General features: G+C 41.6%; 1 protein-coding gene across 4 annotated transcripts in view; it reads right to left on the bottom strand.

The window, feature by feature from the left end:
• The window catches only part of wdfy3 (WD repeat and FYVE domain containing 3), a 306,723-nt gene that overhangs the window by 184,967 nt on the left and 102,937 nt on the right, over positions 1–18,819 (bottom strand). For all 4 annotated transcript variants that reach the window (XM_060907259.1, XM_060907258.1, XM_060907257.1 and 1 more), the window contains exons 6-10: positions 18,070–18,262; positions 17,419–17,605; positions 15,123–15,289; positions 3,457–3,924; positions 1,309–1,407 (exon numbers count right to left, since the gene is read on the bottom strand). In XM_060907259.1, the coding sequence (XP_060763242.1) occupies positions 1,309–1,407; positions 3,457–3,924; positions 15,123–15,289; positions 17,419–17,605; positions 18,070–18,262 (1,114 nt within the window). The remainder of the gene's footprint in view (positions 1–1,308; positions 1,408–3,456; positions 3,925–15,122; positions 15,290–17,418; positions 17,606–18,069; positions 18,263–18,819) is intronic.

Genomic DNA, 18,819 nt, shown 5'->3' on the forward strand with positions numbered 1-18,819 from the left:
CCACAAGCCACAGAAATGTATGCTAAAATCCACAAAACAGCAAAACAATAGCCATCCTAAATATTATTTAAGAACTTTGATAGTTTTAGCTGATATTTAGAGAGTTTTTCAAAGGGTTATGGTGGTTAAATTGCTGATTTTCTAAACATATGCCATGTCTATTTCAGACGCGTCACATCCATAACGGAATTTCGTCACATCCATAACGCTGACTTTTCCTTCCGAAACTCTGCATGAAATACAAAATATTTTAAACAAAGATTTTTTAATATTCACCTTGGACCCCTCTATCAAATGGATATCTCCATTTCGACATTAGGTTTACAATTTCACAGAGTTTGATAAAAATGTACAGTCACCCAAGAAAAGTGATACTTTTTCTGTCACATCCATAACGCATCTTTTATTGGCATTTTCTGGCATACCCTAGATGTACTATGGGAATTGTTCTTGTTCTATCACTTCTCCAGTATGGTACAGCCTTAAAATACGCAACACCTGTTTAAATACTGGGAGACAATAAAACATGCACTGGGTCATTTGTTGCCATTTTGATTTCAAGTGTCACGTCCATAATGCTGGAATTGCTCATAAGAAGGCTCGAGCCAAGAGCTGGCCAATCGGGAACAGAATAATGGAGGAAAGGATAAAGGAAAAGATGAGGAAAAGGAAGAATTAGTGCAGAGGTTAACCTGAGGACAAAAAAAAAAAATACAGAGGAAATAGCTGCTGAGACAGAGATATGCGGTCCAAAAAAAAAAAAAAACCCAAACAAAAAACAGAATCTTTTGTTTTCCCGTACACACACACAGTCAGATAAGTCGGTGAGGGAAATAGCAACCCCCAACCATCACTCAGGTTTCTCCTTCACTTCCCTTGAACAGCAGCAAGCGAGCGAGAGTGCGAGAGAGAGACAGGGGAAAGGGAAGAGACATGCTAAGTTTGGACAGTTTGTCAGCAGCAGTGGTGCGTGTCTAGTTATGTAACCTTAACGCAACTGTAGCTCCTGATTTTGACCTCGGTTCGTCAGCAGTGAAGGGGAAAAAAAAAAAAAAACTTTTGCTTTTCCTCTGTATTGGAGCACCACGGGTGACACCGGGAGTCCTGAGACTATGCTTATAGAGTAATCGGAGACATGAGAAATTTAAATGGGATCACTTTCACTGCAGGAAGTCTGCCTGGAAAAAAAACTCAATTAGCGAACTAGGAGCCAGCGTGTAAATTAAATAAAAGTTAGCGATCACGGACAGATCATGTTCCTCATGAGGCACTTTTTATTTTCATTTTTTTAAAACCCCACACACATACCTGCATTAGTGTTCGAGCCCTGAAGCAGGACTGTAAGGGTCTCCATGACCAGCCACGCCAGCTGTTTCTGTTCCTCTGCCACATTGTTCTTGGAATCACCTGAAAACCAGGGAAGAAAAAAAAAAAAAAAAGTCAAATTACAAATGTCTGTATTATTGGGCAGAATTCACAAACTAGCACAGATAAAACCACGACGACGCACTATACATCTGAATCCTTTCATGATAGACATTATATCCCTCATCAAAAATTCCCCGTGCAGGGATTGGCCAAGGATGGCTCATATGACATAAAATAGTTCAACCACTGATTAAGGAATGCATCTCGTGGCGTCAAAAAAAAAAAAAAACGGATATGCTGTGAGTCAGTCATGGTATATCCTGGATAGACCATGAACTGACGTCGCAGTTTCAAGCTGCACGGCCGACTCGAATCAGACGGACAAAAATAGAAGTCGTTAATGCAATCGAAACAAAAACGTTAACATTTCAGACAGGAGGAATTTCAACCCAACATATTAAAATAACCACACAAATAAATAGTTTTAAAAGGCGAACTGAAGGCAATTTTTATCATCATCAAAATTCTATTTCTCTCATTTTATGAAATATCGGAATGCATTTTTGATGGCTATTTTGTCGCTGCTATAGCAAGTTATGAGTGTTTGAAATATACTCTGTAATATATCAGTCCGTATGTCAAAGCAATGGCCGTAAACAAGATTCGTTGAGACCTGTGCGAGACATCGTAGGACGGAAGTAAAACGTACAGCGGAAATCAAAGCGACCGAAATCTGCTAACGTTGTCAAAAGACGCGCGCGCCCTCTTTCGAATGCTGACGTAATCAAGCTGGAATATTTGTTTGTTTTGATAGCAATCAGGAAAGTTGGAAAAAACTTTTTCCAAACACATAGTTGGAATTTCTTTGATGAGGGATATCTAACAGTTATTCCACGAAATCGAGTCGTACATGAGCTGATAGCCAATGAGGCGCGTAGCACCGAGTTGGCTATAATTCATGTACGACGAGATTGAGCGGAATAACTGCTTTATTCTATCCATATTCACTGGATTTTGAGAAACAGAGCATTTTTATTTTAATTTTTTGCCAATTCGACAAATAAAAACTTTATACAAAATGTCCGACAAAATCATTTCCACTCAGAACGTTAAAAAAAAAAAACGGTGAAATGACGATAGCAATTTGTGAAAAATCCTGCAATAAACATTTTTTTTTTAAAGATGCATTCTTACCATCAAATACTTTTATTCCATATTCTGTTGCTTTTTTGGGGGAATTTTGTTTTAAGTCGAGTTTTTTTCTCGTCCTCGGTTGGTTCAGCAACATGCTCCGCCGTTTTGTTTTTCTCTACTCACGGTATACGAGCTGATATCCTAGTAGTAGAGTAGCCAATCAGAGCGCACGAGTGCTCATATCCAGTGAACATGGACAGTATATAAATCAAATATACCATGCACTGAGAGGCACCAGTAATCATGGATTCTCTTCGGTGACTGGCATCAAAATATTTTCTTCACAAAACAGTACTATGCCGGTCACCTCAGAGAATCCATAATTTCAACCGGAGCCCCTCAGTGCATGCTATATTTGATGAATATTTAAACATTTCTAGTGTTTAAGGTGCTGTTCATAATTGTAAAGTGCTTCTAGCCTTAGAACAATTGTTAATCTTTTGTAAGCACTGTATCCTGGTCAGGGTTGCGCCGATCCTTGGCACACTAAACGCGAGGTGGGACCACACCTTTAGATGGGATGCTACTCCACCTCAGGGCAACATGCGCGCGCACAAACTCACACCTACGGCCAATTTATAGTCCCTCAAATCAACCCGCTGGTATTTTTTGGGGAAGTGTGAGGAAATCTCAATAAATTATAAAGCTCTATAATTACCGTAATTTAAAATAAATAAATAAACCCATTCACTTCTGTTTCCGTTGTAGCAGATAAGAAAGAAGCTGCACGAAGGCAAAAACAGTCTCTTAGCCTTACTCCACACACCCCCCCCCATAAATGACAACCTAATAGTCATACCTACATGAAGCAGAAAGAAAAATCAAGGCTTGTGCGCATTTTCTTTTAAGCTGCACTTGAAATGTCATCGATCGTCATCGACGAATCAATCTCACCCTGTTCTCCGTGACCTTGTGCTGGCTCCTTTAGCAGAGCGGCGTACTTATGCAGCAGGTTAACGAGCACCTCGAGCAGCCCGACTTCACGGAAGACGTCGCTGAACACCACGTGGTGCCGGCTGAGCTTCAGCAGCGTACGTGTGGCTGTGATGCTGCATCCGTAAGACGTGCTCGACTTCAGCAAGACGCTAATGCTGAACAGCTCCTTGCAGGGGACGTAGTTAAGCACAAACACCACGAACTCGAGCAGTTCGAAGTATTTGACCTGGACCTCGGGCAGGCGTGGCACTCGCTCGGCAAACTGGGACAGCGCGTGCTGAGCCTCCAGGATGAAGTAGTTGGCGTGGTCGGCGGAGTAAATGTTTGCCACGGCGTCCAGGACCATGCGGGCGAGCCGGCCAGTCTTGGCCTTCAGGAAGGCGTTCTGGAGCACGGAAAAGGCTTGAATGTTCCTGACAGTGTGACCTGTGGGAGGAAATTTCCATCAATTTTTTTTTCCCAACAATGCAAAATACAAAACAACACAAAGGCACCATGGACTGACAGTGCAACAAGAGTAAATGTATAAATTACAGGTTACAATACAGTCGAAGGATGATGCAGTACACGATACCTATGGATTAGCCTGCGTGCAACTGCCCGAGTTCCAGAATACGGTGGTCATGTTCATGGGCACAAGTGCAAAGGTTATAAACTAGTGCTGTCAAAGTTAACGCAATCTCAATTTAACGCGATTAAAAAAAAATAGTGCCATTAACGCAAATTCTAATTTGGCCCTGCGAGTCACCCGTAGTTCCTGTTGAAGCTTGTCGCGCGCTGCTTCAATAAGTGTGAGTGATGGAGAAAGGCATAGACATATAAACAGACGCCGCCTTCTGCGTAGAATCATACGTCATCCTCGCCGCCATATTGAATGGGGCAAAGTGGAGATTCTTCAACCGTCTCTGGTATAGCGTCTAGACAGTAGCCGAGAATAAAGATGCCTCATTCATGTGCTGCGTTTAACTGTACCAACAGGTTTACTGTCCAAACGAGATCACATGGGATTACCTTTCACAGGTGAGACTGGAAAAATACTTTTCAATACTGTTCCTTCAGTCTTCAGTTTCCCAGCTCATCTCCACCGGGGAGGTGTAGAGTTATAAGCAGTGAGAATTAGAGAATACAGCGCCACATGAACGTTTTTACTTTTGTTATCTGTTTTTTTTTCTTCTTTTATGGCAAATACTTCTCTTCAAAAGAAGCTAATGAAGAGTAAAATAAAACATTTTTTTATTTTCACAGTGACATGCACTTTATTTTTCATCCCTTGGTTTTCTCATCTAATATGGAAGTTATGGATGTCAGTGGCTGTGACAAGACGTGTTATGCTCTGCAATAAAAAAAAAACCTTGGTACAAAGCAAGCCCATTCACTTTTTTATGCTGATAAGAGAATTACAATGGTTTTTCATGTGACAAAAATGTGCGATTAATCGCGAGTTAACTATGACAGTCGCGACATTAATCGCGATTAAATATTTTAATCGCTTGACAGCACTATTATAAACATTATTTAACAGTTGGACTAAAGAGAACATTCACACCGACCCTATAGACACTTCAGGATCTAGAACACCAACACCTTTAAACTAAAGCTACAACCGTCCAAGTGTTCGATGCAACAAGAAACTAGACAGGGACACTCTAACGAGTGCAAACCCCGCCTTTTCCCTATTAAAATACATTGGGCGAAAATTTCGAAGTTCTGCCATGACCTTGACCTTTGACCTCCAAAATTTAATGGTTTCCTTCCTGGGTGATTGGCAACACGTACAAAATTTGGTCCAAATCGATCCATTGGTTCTTGAGATATCTTGCAGACACACAGACAGACAGACAGACAGATACACACACACACACACACACAGACTGACGCAGGTGAAAATAATAACCCTCCGACTACTGTCGGCGGGGTTAATTATTCAGCCTTATCTGGTGTTCAAACAGCGACAATACTACGGCGATTCAGACAAAGTGTAGTTACACGTGCTTTCTAAGTAGGAAGTAGCATATCTCACGTTCCCCAATCAATGAGAATGACTCTAGCAATCAAAGACGTCTGTAAGCTCATGAAAGCAGATATGTAAGGGATTTTATCTATATGATATAAATAAAAATTGCAGGACATGTTTTTATAGGATTTATCATCAACACGTCCTGTCATTTGAGAGAGAGAGAAAAAAAAAAAAAAGTGTCAAATGGTAGAGTACAGCATTTTTATTCCAACTAGTAGTTCCTGCCCGTGAACCTGATTTCCTCTGAATGGTGCTCTTCACAGCGGCCAAATTGCTCCCCGTGTCTCCTCAGTGACGTAGCGGAAGTCTCCGGGGCGAGGAGCGCGGATTGCGAGGTCCCGTACAGTTGAAACTATCAAGCGAGCGGGGGAGGGGATTCCATGCCGAGGCTGTGTGCAGTGTGTTAGCACGAGCATGTAACCTATGGGAAATGAATAGTGTGTTGGATTCGCACTAATCCCACGTTTTGGAAAATCGAAAATGTTGTCTTGGGGCCCTCTGGGATGTCACCAATCCATGTGCCAATTTGCACAGGTGGACAGACAGACAGACAAACAGACAGCCTTCCTTTAGGAGTATAGATACCATATTTTCTGGACTATAAGCCGCTACTTTTTTCCTAGGTTTTGAACCATGCGGCTTATACAAAGGTGCGGCTATTCTGTGGATTTTTCTTCCACCGCTAGGGGCGCTCTAACCGGAAGTAGAATCAAAAATAAGATAGACGAAAAATCAATGCAAAGAAGAATTAGCAGATCTTTAGCAGATGGAACACGCACGACAAATTACTAACTGGTAATTATTTTCAAATCCAGCGAAGATGATTAAAGTGACTTGTGGTTTCAAACACAGGAGAAATGAAGGTAAATAAATACCGGTTATTTTCTCTTGGTTCTGTTCCGTTTTAATCAGCAAAGCTGCTGCCGTGTTAAAAGGCACTGTTTGGAAAGAATCTGTTCAGGTACATACATGTACATTTACAGTACAAAATCGTTCTGTACATGCAGTAAATATCTAATTTTTCAACATAGATATCTGCGGCTTATAGCCCGGTGCGGCTTGTATATCTTTTTTTAAATTTTTTTTTTAAAATAGAGCGGATGCGGCTTATATACAGGTGCGCTCTATAGTCCAGAAAATACGGTATATGTTCGACGCAACACATGGGGGAAGCCATGGCCTCATGGTTAGAAAAGCAGCTTTGGGACCAAAAGGTTGCCGGTTCGATTTCCTGGACCAGCAGGCGTGGCTGAAGTGCCCTTGAGCAAGGCACCTCACTCCTAACTGCTCCTCAGGCTGCTCTGCGTATGCTGTAGGTCACTCTGGATAAGAGCGTCTGCTAAATGCCATTAATGCAATAAGCAAGTGTGTGATTGGGATTTTCTCAGTTAAAAACTTTCCATCAATTACCTTGAAGTATATGATGAATTAAATACGGCAGTGACTGTATTACTGTTGAGATCAGATCCGATTTTTTTTTTTATTCCAAACATTAATAGCAATGCGTACATTTGTATTATTTAAGCTTCTAAGAAATCTATACACATTGCTTCCAAAGCCATTTTCGTGCATGCCAGTAACGGCCTTTACAGCATCTATACCGCTATTTTATTTTTCTACTGATACTAAAATTAGGTTGTGCAGATAAAACTTCAAGAGCGACAACATTGTAGAAATCTTGTCTTATTGCATCGAGCCAGCCTCTTGTTTTTATGCGTAGTTGTTTTGCATCTCATTTAATGCTATGTGGTCAAAGCAAAATGATGATTAATATCCAGAGGTGGACAGTAACGAAGTACATTTACTTGAGTACTGTACTTAAGTACACTTTGAGTATCTGTACTTTATTATTTTTTCCTGGAAACTTATGACTTTAACTTCACTACATTTGAAAGACAAAAATATCGTACTTTTCACTCCACTACGTTTCTATCAAGGTCCTCGTTACTATGAAACGGCTTTGAAAGTGAATGTTTTTTCCTTTTCTTTTCTAAAACGTGATTGATTTTTCCCCAGGTGACACTGAGACAGCGGATCAGTAATCACTCGGGTCACGTCACATCCATCGACTGTATAAAATCGAGTTCGGTGATTTCTCAGCACCGTTATTTAACACGATCAGTTGATGGCAGAATGGAAGGAGGCGGTTCTTCTGGAAAATGCACGCACACCCATGACTCATGAACCCATGTTTCAGTTCTCTGTACGGATTAAAGATTCACTTCGTTTTAAATGTTTGCTTTGTTTGCCAAAAACGAACCACATCACAGCCGATAAAAACCCGCCGTCCAACCTGCGGAAGCATATTGAGGTATATAAATTAGTGCTGTCAAGCGATTAAAATATTTAATCGCGATTAATGCTGCGACTGTCATAGTTAACTCGCGATTAATCGCAATTTAATCGCACATTTTTGTCACATGAAAAACCATTGTAATTCTCTTATCAGCATAAAAAAGTGAATGGGCTTGCTTTGTACCAATGTTTTTTTTTTTTATTGCAGAGCATAGCACGTCTTGTCACAGCCACTGCAAAGTCGGGCTGAAGCCGCCGATGGGAAAACGAAACCTAAGCCGAGCACCGTGGCTCTTCGTCCCGAGGCGCGGGGCTAGCGCGCCCTGCCCGCGCTGGTTCTTTAGGGGGAGGGCAGAGGACTCTGGCTGTGCGGGGCGTGGCATTACAGTCTAGCTGCTATCGTTTTTCTAAGCAAAGTCTCTGTTCCAAGTTCCTGACAGTTTCAAAAGCTTATGAAAAACCTACATCATGTCACAGAGCGTTAATCTCATATCATCTCTAGCCGCTTTATCCTTCTACAGGGTTGCAGGCAAGCTGGAGCCTATCCCAGCTGTCTACGGGCGAAAGGCGGGGTACACCCTGGACAAGTCGCCAGGTCATCACAGGGCTGACACACAGACACAGACAACCATTCACACTCACATTCACACCTACGGTCAATTTAGAGTCACCAGTTAACCTAACCTGCATGTCTTTGGACTGTGGGGGAAACCGGAGCACCCGGAGGAAACCCACGCGGACACGGGGAGAACATGCAAACTCCGCACAGAAAGGCCCTCACCGGCCACGGGGCTCGAACCCGGACCTTCTTTTTTTTTTTTTTTTTTTTAAAGATATTTTTTTTGGGCTTTTTGCACCTTTATTGGATAGGACAGTGTAGAGACAGGAAATGAGCGGGAGAGAGACGGGAAGGGATCGGGAAATGACCTCGGGCCGGAATCGAACCCGGGTCGCCCGCATTCATGGTATGGCGCCTTAACCACCTGAGCCACGACGCCCCCGAACCCGGACCTTCTTGCTGTGAGGCGACAGCGCTAACCACTACACCACCGTGCCGCCCAGCGTTAATCTTGCGATAAAAAAAATTATCGCCGTTAAAATTGAGTCAAGTTAACGCGTTAATAACGCGACATTTTTGACAGCACTAATATAAATGTTTTATTCCAAGACAAAGCTTGCAATAAAGTTGTCTGTGCTTTTAGAGCGAGCGATAACATCGCAATAGCTGTGCAGTCTGGTTAGTCAAATGACTTTCTATGAATTTGCCCGCCAAGTTGCCATCGCCTTGTCCACGGCTAACGTTTATTCATAGCTAGTTAACTTGGACACTGTTCATAGTTATGCCAAGACGAATAACATTAACTTATCTGAAATCCTTTCAGAAATATGTTTTAGCATAATCTTGCCAAATAAACAGAATGTAGAAATCTTTCTTTTCTAGTAGCGTCAGCTACCCAATATGATTTCGAGTTTGAAAAGAGTTGGCTAGCATGTCAGGTGGAGCTTCACTGGCTAGCTAGCTTAACGTTAAACCGCCATGATGGCACAGCATGCGTTTATTTTGTAAATCCAGTCGGTTGCTTCAGAGGCAGTAGGTTTTCTAAGTGTTGTGGGAATAATACGACGACAGAAAATGTACTTTTAATGCTTAAGTATTTGTAAAAGCAAGTACTTCAGTACTTTCACTGAAGTAAAAATTTGACTCGACAACTTTCACTTGTATCGGAGTAACGTTTAACCAGCGGGATCTGTACTTTGACTTAAGTAATGAAGTTGGGTACTTTGTCCATCTTTGTTAATATCAAGACTGGATGCAATAATGCAACATGATGCTTAATTAATATAAAAAATAATAATTGTTTGAGAGTAAATCCTATACTGCTTCACGCCTAACCATGCCTTTCCAGACCTACCCTATACTCCACTTTGGATCCATCAAGGGAGGGAGAGAGAGAGAGAGAGAGAGAGAGAGAGAGAGGGGGGGGGGGGGGAAAGCAAGCAGTAAATCACTGCAGGGCATGATAAAAGCTCATTATTAATGCGTGCTTCTGCCTACTCTGACAGCTGATGATTCAGAGTACATCATCTCTGTAACTCTTTCTTGCATTTTAAATCACCAAAATCTTTCTCCTCCAAGCAAATATATGTGACATCTGGGGCAAATATCTCGCCGAGAAAGGCAAGGCTTGATGTGACAGGGCGTGTAAACAATGCAATCCAGGGCCACTGTGTGTTAATTACACTACTTAACACATCATGGCGAAGCATAGGACAGGCCAAACAAATAGCTTAACCAGATTACACAGTAGGTGTCTGATGCGTTCCTATTAGTGCCATTTACAGGCACTAAGGCTAATGTTTTAATTCCTCCTCAGAACGCACACAGTGGAGGAACGCAACAAAAAAAAAAAAGAAAAAAAAACAAACAACAAATCGGGGAATAATTTCCTCCCATGGCTGTTCTTTGTGCTTGTAACATTCATGCCGTGATCTTGAGGATCTGTTTTTAATGAGGCTTTCATTCTTGGCTTCGAGTGACTTCAGCATGCCTTATCCTCAATCATTGATTTTTCAGTGACCTTTTTTGTTTTCAATAAAAACAACCACCAAGTGACTGCGAGTGCTTGCTTTCTGTGTTTACAATGCATCGTGATTTTTTTCTTCTTTTGCAGAACACTGTCATTAAGTCGCAAGAGTGCCATAAAAAAAAAATTTGTAAAAGAATAAGAATGTGTTGGGAAAAATAATAAGAAAAATAAAAACAATAAGAAAATGAATAAAAAATAAAAATAAAGGCATGTCATCAAAAAGAAGACATCTGTAACAGAATAAGACCAGATAATGGCCAGCATATACACAGAGCAAGTAAATCCTCTCCTTCCCTCCCTGATTCAAACTGCTACCACAGTCACACACAAACCAGGATTCATGTGTGCGGGAATTAACTACTCCGTCTGGGCAGGAAGGCCCGCCCACAGTCAGTCGATTGACAGCTTGACAGATTCAAGGGTGAAGCAAAAGAACGAGATCGAGACTGTGACTAAAGTCACAGTAATTTGCGATAGCTGACCTTTGTCAATTGAAGGTCAAGGAAAAGTAGTTGCGCCCTGAACAAAATAAAAACCAAGAGTGCTTTGAGAGCACGATATCCCCTGCTGGAAACTATATCTATGCGATAAGTGCCTCATGAAATTCTCAAAGTACAAGTTTGGTAATCAAGGGCCATAACTCTGGTAAAACGCAACTGAATTGAACGAAACTGCAATATGCGTATTACTGACATAACAAAGAATCCTGTCAAGTTTCATGAAATTCCTGCAAAAACTGTGAGAGGAACTGATTTCAGAAGGGGAGTACCCTTCCCGGGACGGACGGACAGACAGATGGACATTGCCACGACAAAATCCCCCTTCGGGCCTTTCAGCCAGCGGGGGATAAAGCTGATTGAAAAAAAAAAAAATCATGAAAATTGACAGGGTTATAAGTGATTGAGGAAAAGTCAGTTTTTTCACGGATCATTCCAGATCAGTGATCCAGATCAGCACCAAAAGTCATAGCAATGTAATTCAGCCCAGATGTGTTATTCATGTGAAATCTAGAGATGATTGGTTGAGAACTGAGGGAGAAATAGCATCGAAAGAAAGATGGATGGATGGATGCTGTGACTAAAGTCACAATGATTTGCACTAGCCCTTACAAACTGGAACGTTTGGTCACCGTACCCTATAAATCCGGAACAGTAAGAAATAGAGAATAACGCTTAGTGAAGAAAAAAGCCAATTTTTCATGGATGATTCTGGTTTGGTGATCCGGATCAGTACCAAAAGTCATAGCAACTTAATTCAGTCCAGAGGTATTCTGCGTGTGAAATTTGGTGATAATTGGTTGAAAACAGAGAGAAACAGCATCCTATAATATTAGGAAAATAATAAAAGTAGAAAGATCCTGTGTGAGAGTAACAATTTGCACCAGCGCTGCTAGCGCAAATTAAAAAGAAAGAGCAAAAAGCAATAGAAAAAAAAAAACGACAAGAAGACAGCCTATATACCAACTATATACCAGGTTTCAATATAATGTTTGTCACATTTTTCAAGTTCTGCTGCAGGAAACCAACCCGAACTCTTTACACTGACCTCAGCAGCCCATGGCATAAACCCACCGGACCTTTGGTCCAGGTGAGCTAAAAATTAAAATCTCACATTTCTTAGTATCAAAAGGCACAATAACATTACTTAATCAACACATATACCAACTTTCAAGACCGTAGCACTCATAGTTTTCAAGTTCTGCTCCGGAAACAAAACCTACCCTTAAGACGAACTTGAGAGACCAAGTCCGAAACTGTTTCCATGGAAACATGAAAAATAAAAATCTCAAATTTCTTAGTATGAAAAGGCACATCTACATCACCTCGTTAACATGTATACCAAGTTTCAAATCCGTATCATGAATAGTTTTGGATATATGCTCCGGAAACGAACACTGCTCTTAGACTACGTTCAGACTGCACCCTGAAACGACCCATATCCGATTTTTTTGCCTATATGCGACCTGTATCCGATTTGTTATTGACAATCTGAACGACACAGATCCGATTTTTTTCACATGCGACCCAGGCCGCTTGGATATGTGGTCCTAATTCCGATGCATATCCGTTATTTTCACATGCGACTGCAGTCTGACCGGACAGGTCGCATTCATGCGACCTACACGTCATCAACAAGAGACAAACGTCACTATTCTGCGTTGGCTAATCCCGCCTCTTTGGTGGAAAACAACAATGGCGGACGACAACTCGGCAGGCGGCCATGGAGATGCTGCAGAAACCTCCGAGGGCACCCAATGGAGGGACTGTGAGGTGCTTGAATTACTTAACATTTGGGAGGATAAAGCTATGCAGGGGAAATTGGAGAGATCATACCAAAATCGCGCTGTTTTTGAAACAATAGCGAAAGCACTGGCCGAGTGCGGGTACACGAGGTCCTGGCTTCAGTGCCAGCGAAAGGTGAAGAGCCTTCGTGCTAAATATAAAGAAGCTAAGGATGCCAACAAAAGAAGTGGCCGGCGTCATGTGACATGTCCACATTATGACCTTACGTATATGTGCTTCTTACGTGTCAATTTGCGCATGCGGGACACTTTTGGGTCGTTTTCCGTTCATATTGGAGATCGCATACAAGTCTCATATAATTGGTAATGTGAACGGCCTAACAAAAAAATCGGATTTCACAACAAATCGGATATGGGTCGTTTCAGGTTGCAGTCTGAACGTAGTATTAGAAACCAAGTCAAAATCTATTTATGTAAAAAAGTGAAAAATACTTAAAAATAAAAAATAAAAAATCCAAAATAGCAAAAAGGCACCAGTTCACATGTTACTTGATATGTATACAAAGTTTCATGAAGATATCTTCAGTAGTTTTAAAGATATGGCCCGGAAACGAAAACATTATCGGACGGACGGAACTTCGTTTAGGTGGGGGATAAAAAGGATTTATTCTCTTATTCTTTTATTTTTGGGGGACGCCATGGCCTAATGGTTAGAGAAGCAGCTTTAGGATCAAAAGGTTGCTGGTTCGATTCCCTGGACCAGCAGGAATAGCTGAAGTGCCCTTGAGCAAGGCACCTAACCCCCAACTGCTTCCCAAGCTACTCTGGATAAGAGTGTTTGCTAAATGCCTGGAATGTAATGATTTTCAAAATTGTTATATTTTCTTTGTAGTCTTTTTTTTTTTTTTTTACAGATTTATTCTTTTAAATGGCACGCCTGTAACTCCATACATTCTGCTACTTAAAAGGCAGAGAACTACAGAATTACACCAATTAAGGGTTTTTAAGTACGTGTGTCAGGACCAGCAGCATGTTGCGTTCAAAAAAATAATAATAAAACCCACAGTATATTCATATCGGACATTAAAATTTCTTATCTGCAGTGAATTTTTTTTTTTAATATTTCGAGTACACAAAGCCACTTCCTATATCTATAGTGTCTGTTTTTATGCTCGTTGCAATTGTGTGTACAGCAATTTAGTTGAACTAGAACTGTGAGTAAACTCACTACAGAACACCCCCCGCTTACGAGCCGGTCATCATATATTGCCACATGTAAGGGAACAAGTTGAACCATCTCCCCTTTGAAACATCGGACCAGGATTACTTTACTTCATGAACATCTTCAGGTGGTAAACTGCAACTATGTCAAGTTTCATGAAAATCAATCAAACCGTTTAAGAGGAGTTGTGCTTATAAGCACGAAGATCTGAATATATAACAGCAATGTCACGTCAGTTTTGTTATCTGGCTCAGAATGTTGGAGAGTGGTACAGAGTGACCTGAGGAAGCTGGACGGTTTTTCACAATAGATGAAAAAATTGAGAAGGATTTGTGGTATCTTCTGGCCAGCAGTAATATCTAACCGGGAGCTACAGTATACAAAAAGATGAAATCAAACACCGACGCATGAGATGGCTCGGGCATGTCTTACGTATGGACCAACAGTGGATCCCCAAAGTTGCCCGAATGTGGACACACCCTGGAAGACCCAAGACCACTTGGAGAACCACCATCACTCCTCTGAGCTATCTGAGTTAAATCGATCAAGGGGCGAGGCACAACATCTTGCTAAAGGCCGTCAAAAGTGGAGGCGCTTGTTATTGGCCTTATGCCCCACACGGGCCGAAGAGGACCAAGTAAGTAAGTGTGCTTACAAGACACATGGACAGACGGACAGGGCGATTCCTATATTAACAACCCCCTCCCCCACTGTTTGTGTACAGTATCTATCTATCTATCTATCTATTAGTCTCCTAACGTTTTTTAGGACACTATTTCTCTCAGTTTTCAACCAATCATCTCCAGATTTCACATGAATAACACGTCTGGGCTGAATTACATTGCTATGACTTTTGGTGCTGATCTGGATCACTGATCCGGAATGATCCGTGAAAAACTGACTTTTTCCCCAATCACTTATAACCCTGTCAATTTTCATGATTTTTTTTTTCCAATCATTATTAGTATTATAAAAATACTTCATAAACTCAATTTGTAAGAAACAAGCTGTTCAAACTGCATGTTATCGGTCAACATCTTGCTAATGGAAGGAACTGTTTAGCATGAACATCTGTATTTAAAACACACACACACCCCAATCAAAGGATCTATAAGTATAAATAGTTTCATGTAGAGTCACAGTGGTGCTCGATATCTTAAAGTATCTGGTTCCTTTCCTCTGTAACTCTGCTGATGTTTGTGGTTTTACTGCAGCAGCTCAAGCGTTTCAATCTGCTACTTCCTGCTGAACTGAGCTAACCTTTCCCAGAAGGCTGCGGGACCACAAAGCCAGGGAGCAGGAAGGGTGCTCCGGTGGTCAGTCCGGCGGGTTTCAGCTCGCTCACACCATACGTGGTCAAAGCAGTCACCAAGTTCACCAGGTCCTTCAGAGCATCTTTGGCTTCGTCCTCTTTGGCCTGCTCCAATCTGGAGGTACAGACAAATCAACACTGATCTCAGTACTGATATAAAACGAGTTCAAGACCACAGCGATTTGCCAACCATTTATTTATTTACGAACAAACAACTTTTAAAGGGGAACTGAAGTCATTTTAAAACTTGCTTTATTTCTTAATTAACATACTATTCAGTTACGTTTTCGGTTTTATTAACCTTATATCGTGACTCGTATTGGCATATTATATACATGTTATTTACCAGCTGGGAGGTCCATATCATGAAATACCATGACTGAGGTCTTGAAAGTACTGAGCGAGGCCCTCTGGGCCGTGGTCACAGTATTTCACCATACGGACCGACCTTAAGCTGGTAAATAATATATATTTATTTTTTTCTTTACCAAATTCTAACAGAAAACGAGAGCGCCCGAAAGGGAAAACCAAGCCGAGCCGCCATTTTGAATCCTCATTCATGGCTGTAATGCAAATGGCTTCCTCCTCGGTATACAAGTGCACTTCCATGGCAGGAAAAAAAACTACATTTTGCCGCCTATGTAGTCCCCTATTTATACAAAATTGAATCATTCAGGATTCAGCCATGTTTTTGCTCGGCGTTAGCAACAGTTACAGGTTTTTTCACTCACTTTCGCTGTGAACACTGTCGTTATCGCTATCCATGCTGTAAAATTAATGCTATTCTCCTGAGAAATGCTGGCAAAAATTTAAGATTTTTGATAATCTTATAAATAAATCTTAATAAAAAAAGATAAATGTTGACAAAAAATGCTACCACGTTTGCTGTTGTGAACAAGCGAGTCACCAGAGGTCCATAACTGGGGTCCGTATCGTAGGATACAGACCCGCTCGCCAGCCAATTAGAGTGCTGGATTTGATGGAAACCCAACCGCAAAAAAAATGAAATTACACTTATCGGCCTTTTTGGTTTTTAGCCATGTTGAATGGAGCTCTTTTGGTCCACGGCAGGTGTCGCTTATCCGCGCGATCTTCACGAGACTTGTGTGAGACTTCAAACATGAAGTGTCAGCGCTGCCATTTTGAAAACCGTTTACACAGCGGCCAGTTCGCCATATCATCCCAATTTAGATTAATTTCGAGATTTGCCAGCTTCATCAGTGATGGACTGTCAGTCCTGCGCGCTGTGGCGCGTGCGCCGAGTGGACTCCAGCACGCGTGCCGTGAACAAGACGCACCTGAGCTCAATTAAGGAACTGTGTTTGCCTATTTAAGGACTGTGCTGATGCATTTGCATTGCGAAGTATTACAATATGCCTTTCTATCCATTGTCTTGATTTCCTGTTTCATGATCCTTGTGCCTGTTTCTCGTTCTTGTCCTCGCTTAGCCTTTGATGTACTTTTTGCGTCTTGACCGACCCTTTTGCCTGTATTCTCCTTTTTGAACTACACACACACTATACTTCTGCACATACATCCGCCTCCCTCGCATACGTGACATGGAGATTATTCCATACAACTTCCAACCAACGTGGAGTAGAGACAAGTTGGAAAGACAACCGGATAAGGACGAGTCCGTCGTGCTGGTATTTACGTCATTACTGTCGCACAATTAAAACGTGCCAGATCAGGCGGTTGGTGGGTTTTCAAAATAATAAATGCATGTATTTTTGTAATAAATACACATTATACTGAGCGCATTTCCCACATAATCCTCACTAAGGGTTCGGACAGCGCTACAAAATGGCGTCTCCACTACATAGTGCCTTATATAGTGAGTAGGGAGCGATTTCGGACACGGAAAACTTCCGACTTGATTACATCAGCATTCGAAACAGGGCGCGCGCGTCTTCTGACAACATTGGCGGATGTTGGTCGCTTTGATTTCCGCTGTACATTTTACTTCCGTCCTACGATGTCTCGCACAGGTCTCAGCGAATCTTGTTTACGGTCGTTGCTTTAACATACGGACTGATATATTACATATTTCAAACACTCATAACTTGCTATAGCAGCGACAAAATAGCGATCGAAAATGGACTCCTACATTTTATAAAATGAGAAATAGAATTTTGATTAAAAAAATGTGCCTTCAGTTCTCCTTTCAAGAGCAACACATCTCATAAATACGAGATACCCAGTTGTTCCATAACTATTAGCTACAGTATGTACTGCAGGATATACCTGAGCATCAGGTCGGTCAGGAACGTGTAGCCCTGACACATGCGGAAATCGTCCAATAGGGTCTGAGACACGTCGCTGGAATCTTTCAGGAAGCATGACAACCCAGCAAACATCTCTACGATCTCCAGCGGTGAGAGATCATCTGACTGCTGCATGTTCTGGATGCAGGTCGATAAACATTCTTTCTCTGAAACAATGAGGTCATAAATGAGGTCATCAGGAATTAAAACAGAAGTCGGCGTGAACAATCCTGAGTTCAGAAGGCAGAAGACGTCAGCAGTACGCATGCATGAGCAAGTACTGCGATAGAGCAAATAAATAAATAAATAAATAAATAAATAGGACTCCGCCAAGCGTGAACATTAAGCTGTAATTGCAAAGACAAAGCGCTTCATAAGCTTCGAGCCTCAGCCTCGAGTAGTATGTAATTACCATCGCCCGATTTAATAACGATATACAGATTACGAAGCAAATGCTGTCGGGGGAGGGAGAAAAAAAAAAAGGCCAAGAACTGACTTTTCTAACCTGTGTTCATGTAACTTAAACTAAAAGGAAAACTCAATGCAGCTGAACTGATGTGCGAAAGCAGATTTTGTGGTTACCGTGGTTAACAACTTCCTGGTTGCTGTAAGCATGAAAGTCTGAAATTACCGTGGATGTATTTGACGACGTTGACGCTGAGGCCGTGTCTGGAGATTGTCATGAGCACCTCGCCGGCGCTCTTCCTCCAGGGCAGGTTGTGAGGAGGACACCAGGACGTGATGGCACTGAAGAGCAGCTGCAGGTCATCCTTCTGCGCCAGTTCTTCAGCCGGAGACACAAAACTGCACAGCTTCACCAAGATCTGAGGGGGAAATTGTTCACCACCGTTATGGGGACAGTGCAGGTTTATACATGCATGTTCACCAGTTTAAAGATACAACATACATACAGTGCTGTGCAAAAGCCTTAGGCACATGTAACGAAATGCAGGAGACCAAAAATGGCTTTAAAAAAAAGTTTCAGCATTTATAATAAATAAATAAATAAATAAATAAATAAATAAAACAAAGAGCAGTAAGCCATAATAAATGCAACAAAGTCGATATTTGGTGTGAGACGACCCTTTGCTTTACCAAAAAAAAAAAAAAAAAAGGCAGTCTGAGGTACAGTGAGGGCAGTTTTATGCGGAAATGAGCTGTAGGTTTTACTGAGCATCTGACAGAACCAGCCACAGTTCTTCTGGACCAGACCTGGGCATTTTACGGCCCGCGGGCCGCATCCGGCCCTTTGGTTCATTCTGGCCGGCCCGCGTAAGGTTAATTAGAAATTACAAAATAAACGTATTTTCTAATTTTACCTCATGCATGGACTGAATGTGCATTGCTTTTATTCTGAAGTTGTGTTCAACAAAAACGCAAT

Source organism: Neoarius graeffei, chromosome 24 (assembly GCF_027579695.1).
Source record: "Neoarius graeffei isolate fNeoGra1 chromosome 24, fNeoGra1.pri, whole genome shotgun sequence".
In the NCBI taxonomy this organism is placed as follows: Eukaryota; Metazoa; Chordata; class Actinopteri; order Siluriformes; family Ariidae; genus Neoarius; species Neoarius graeffei.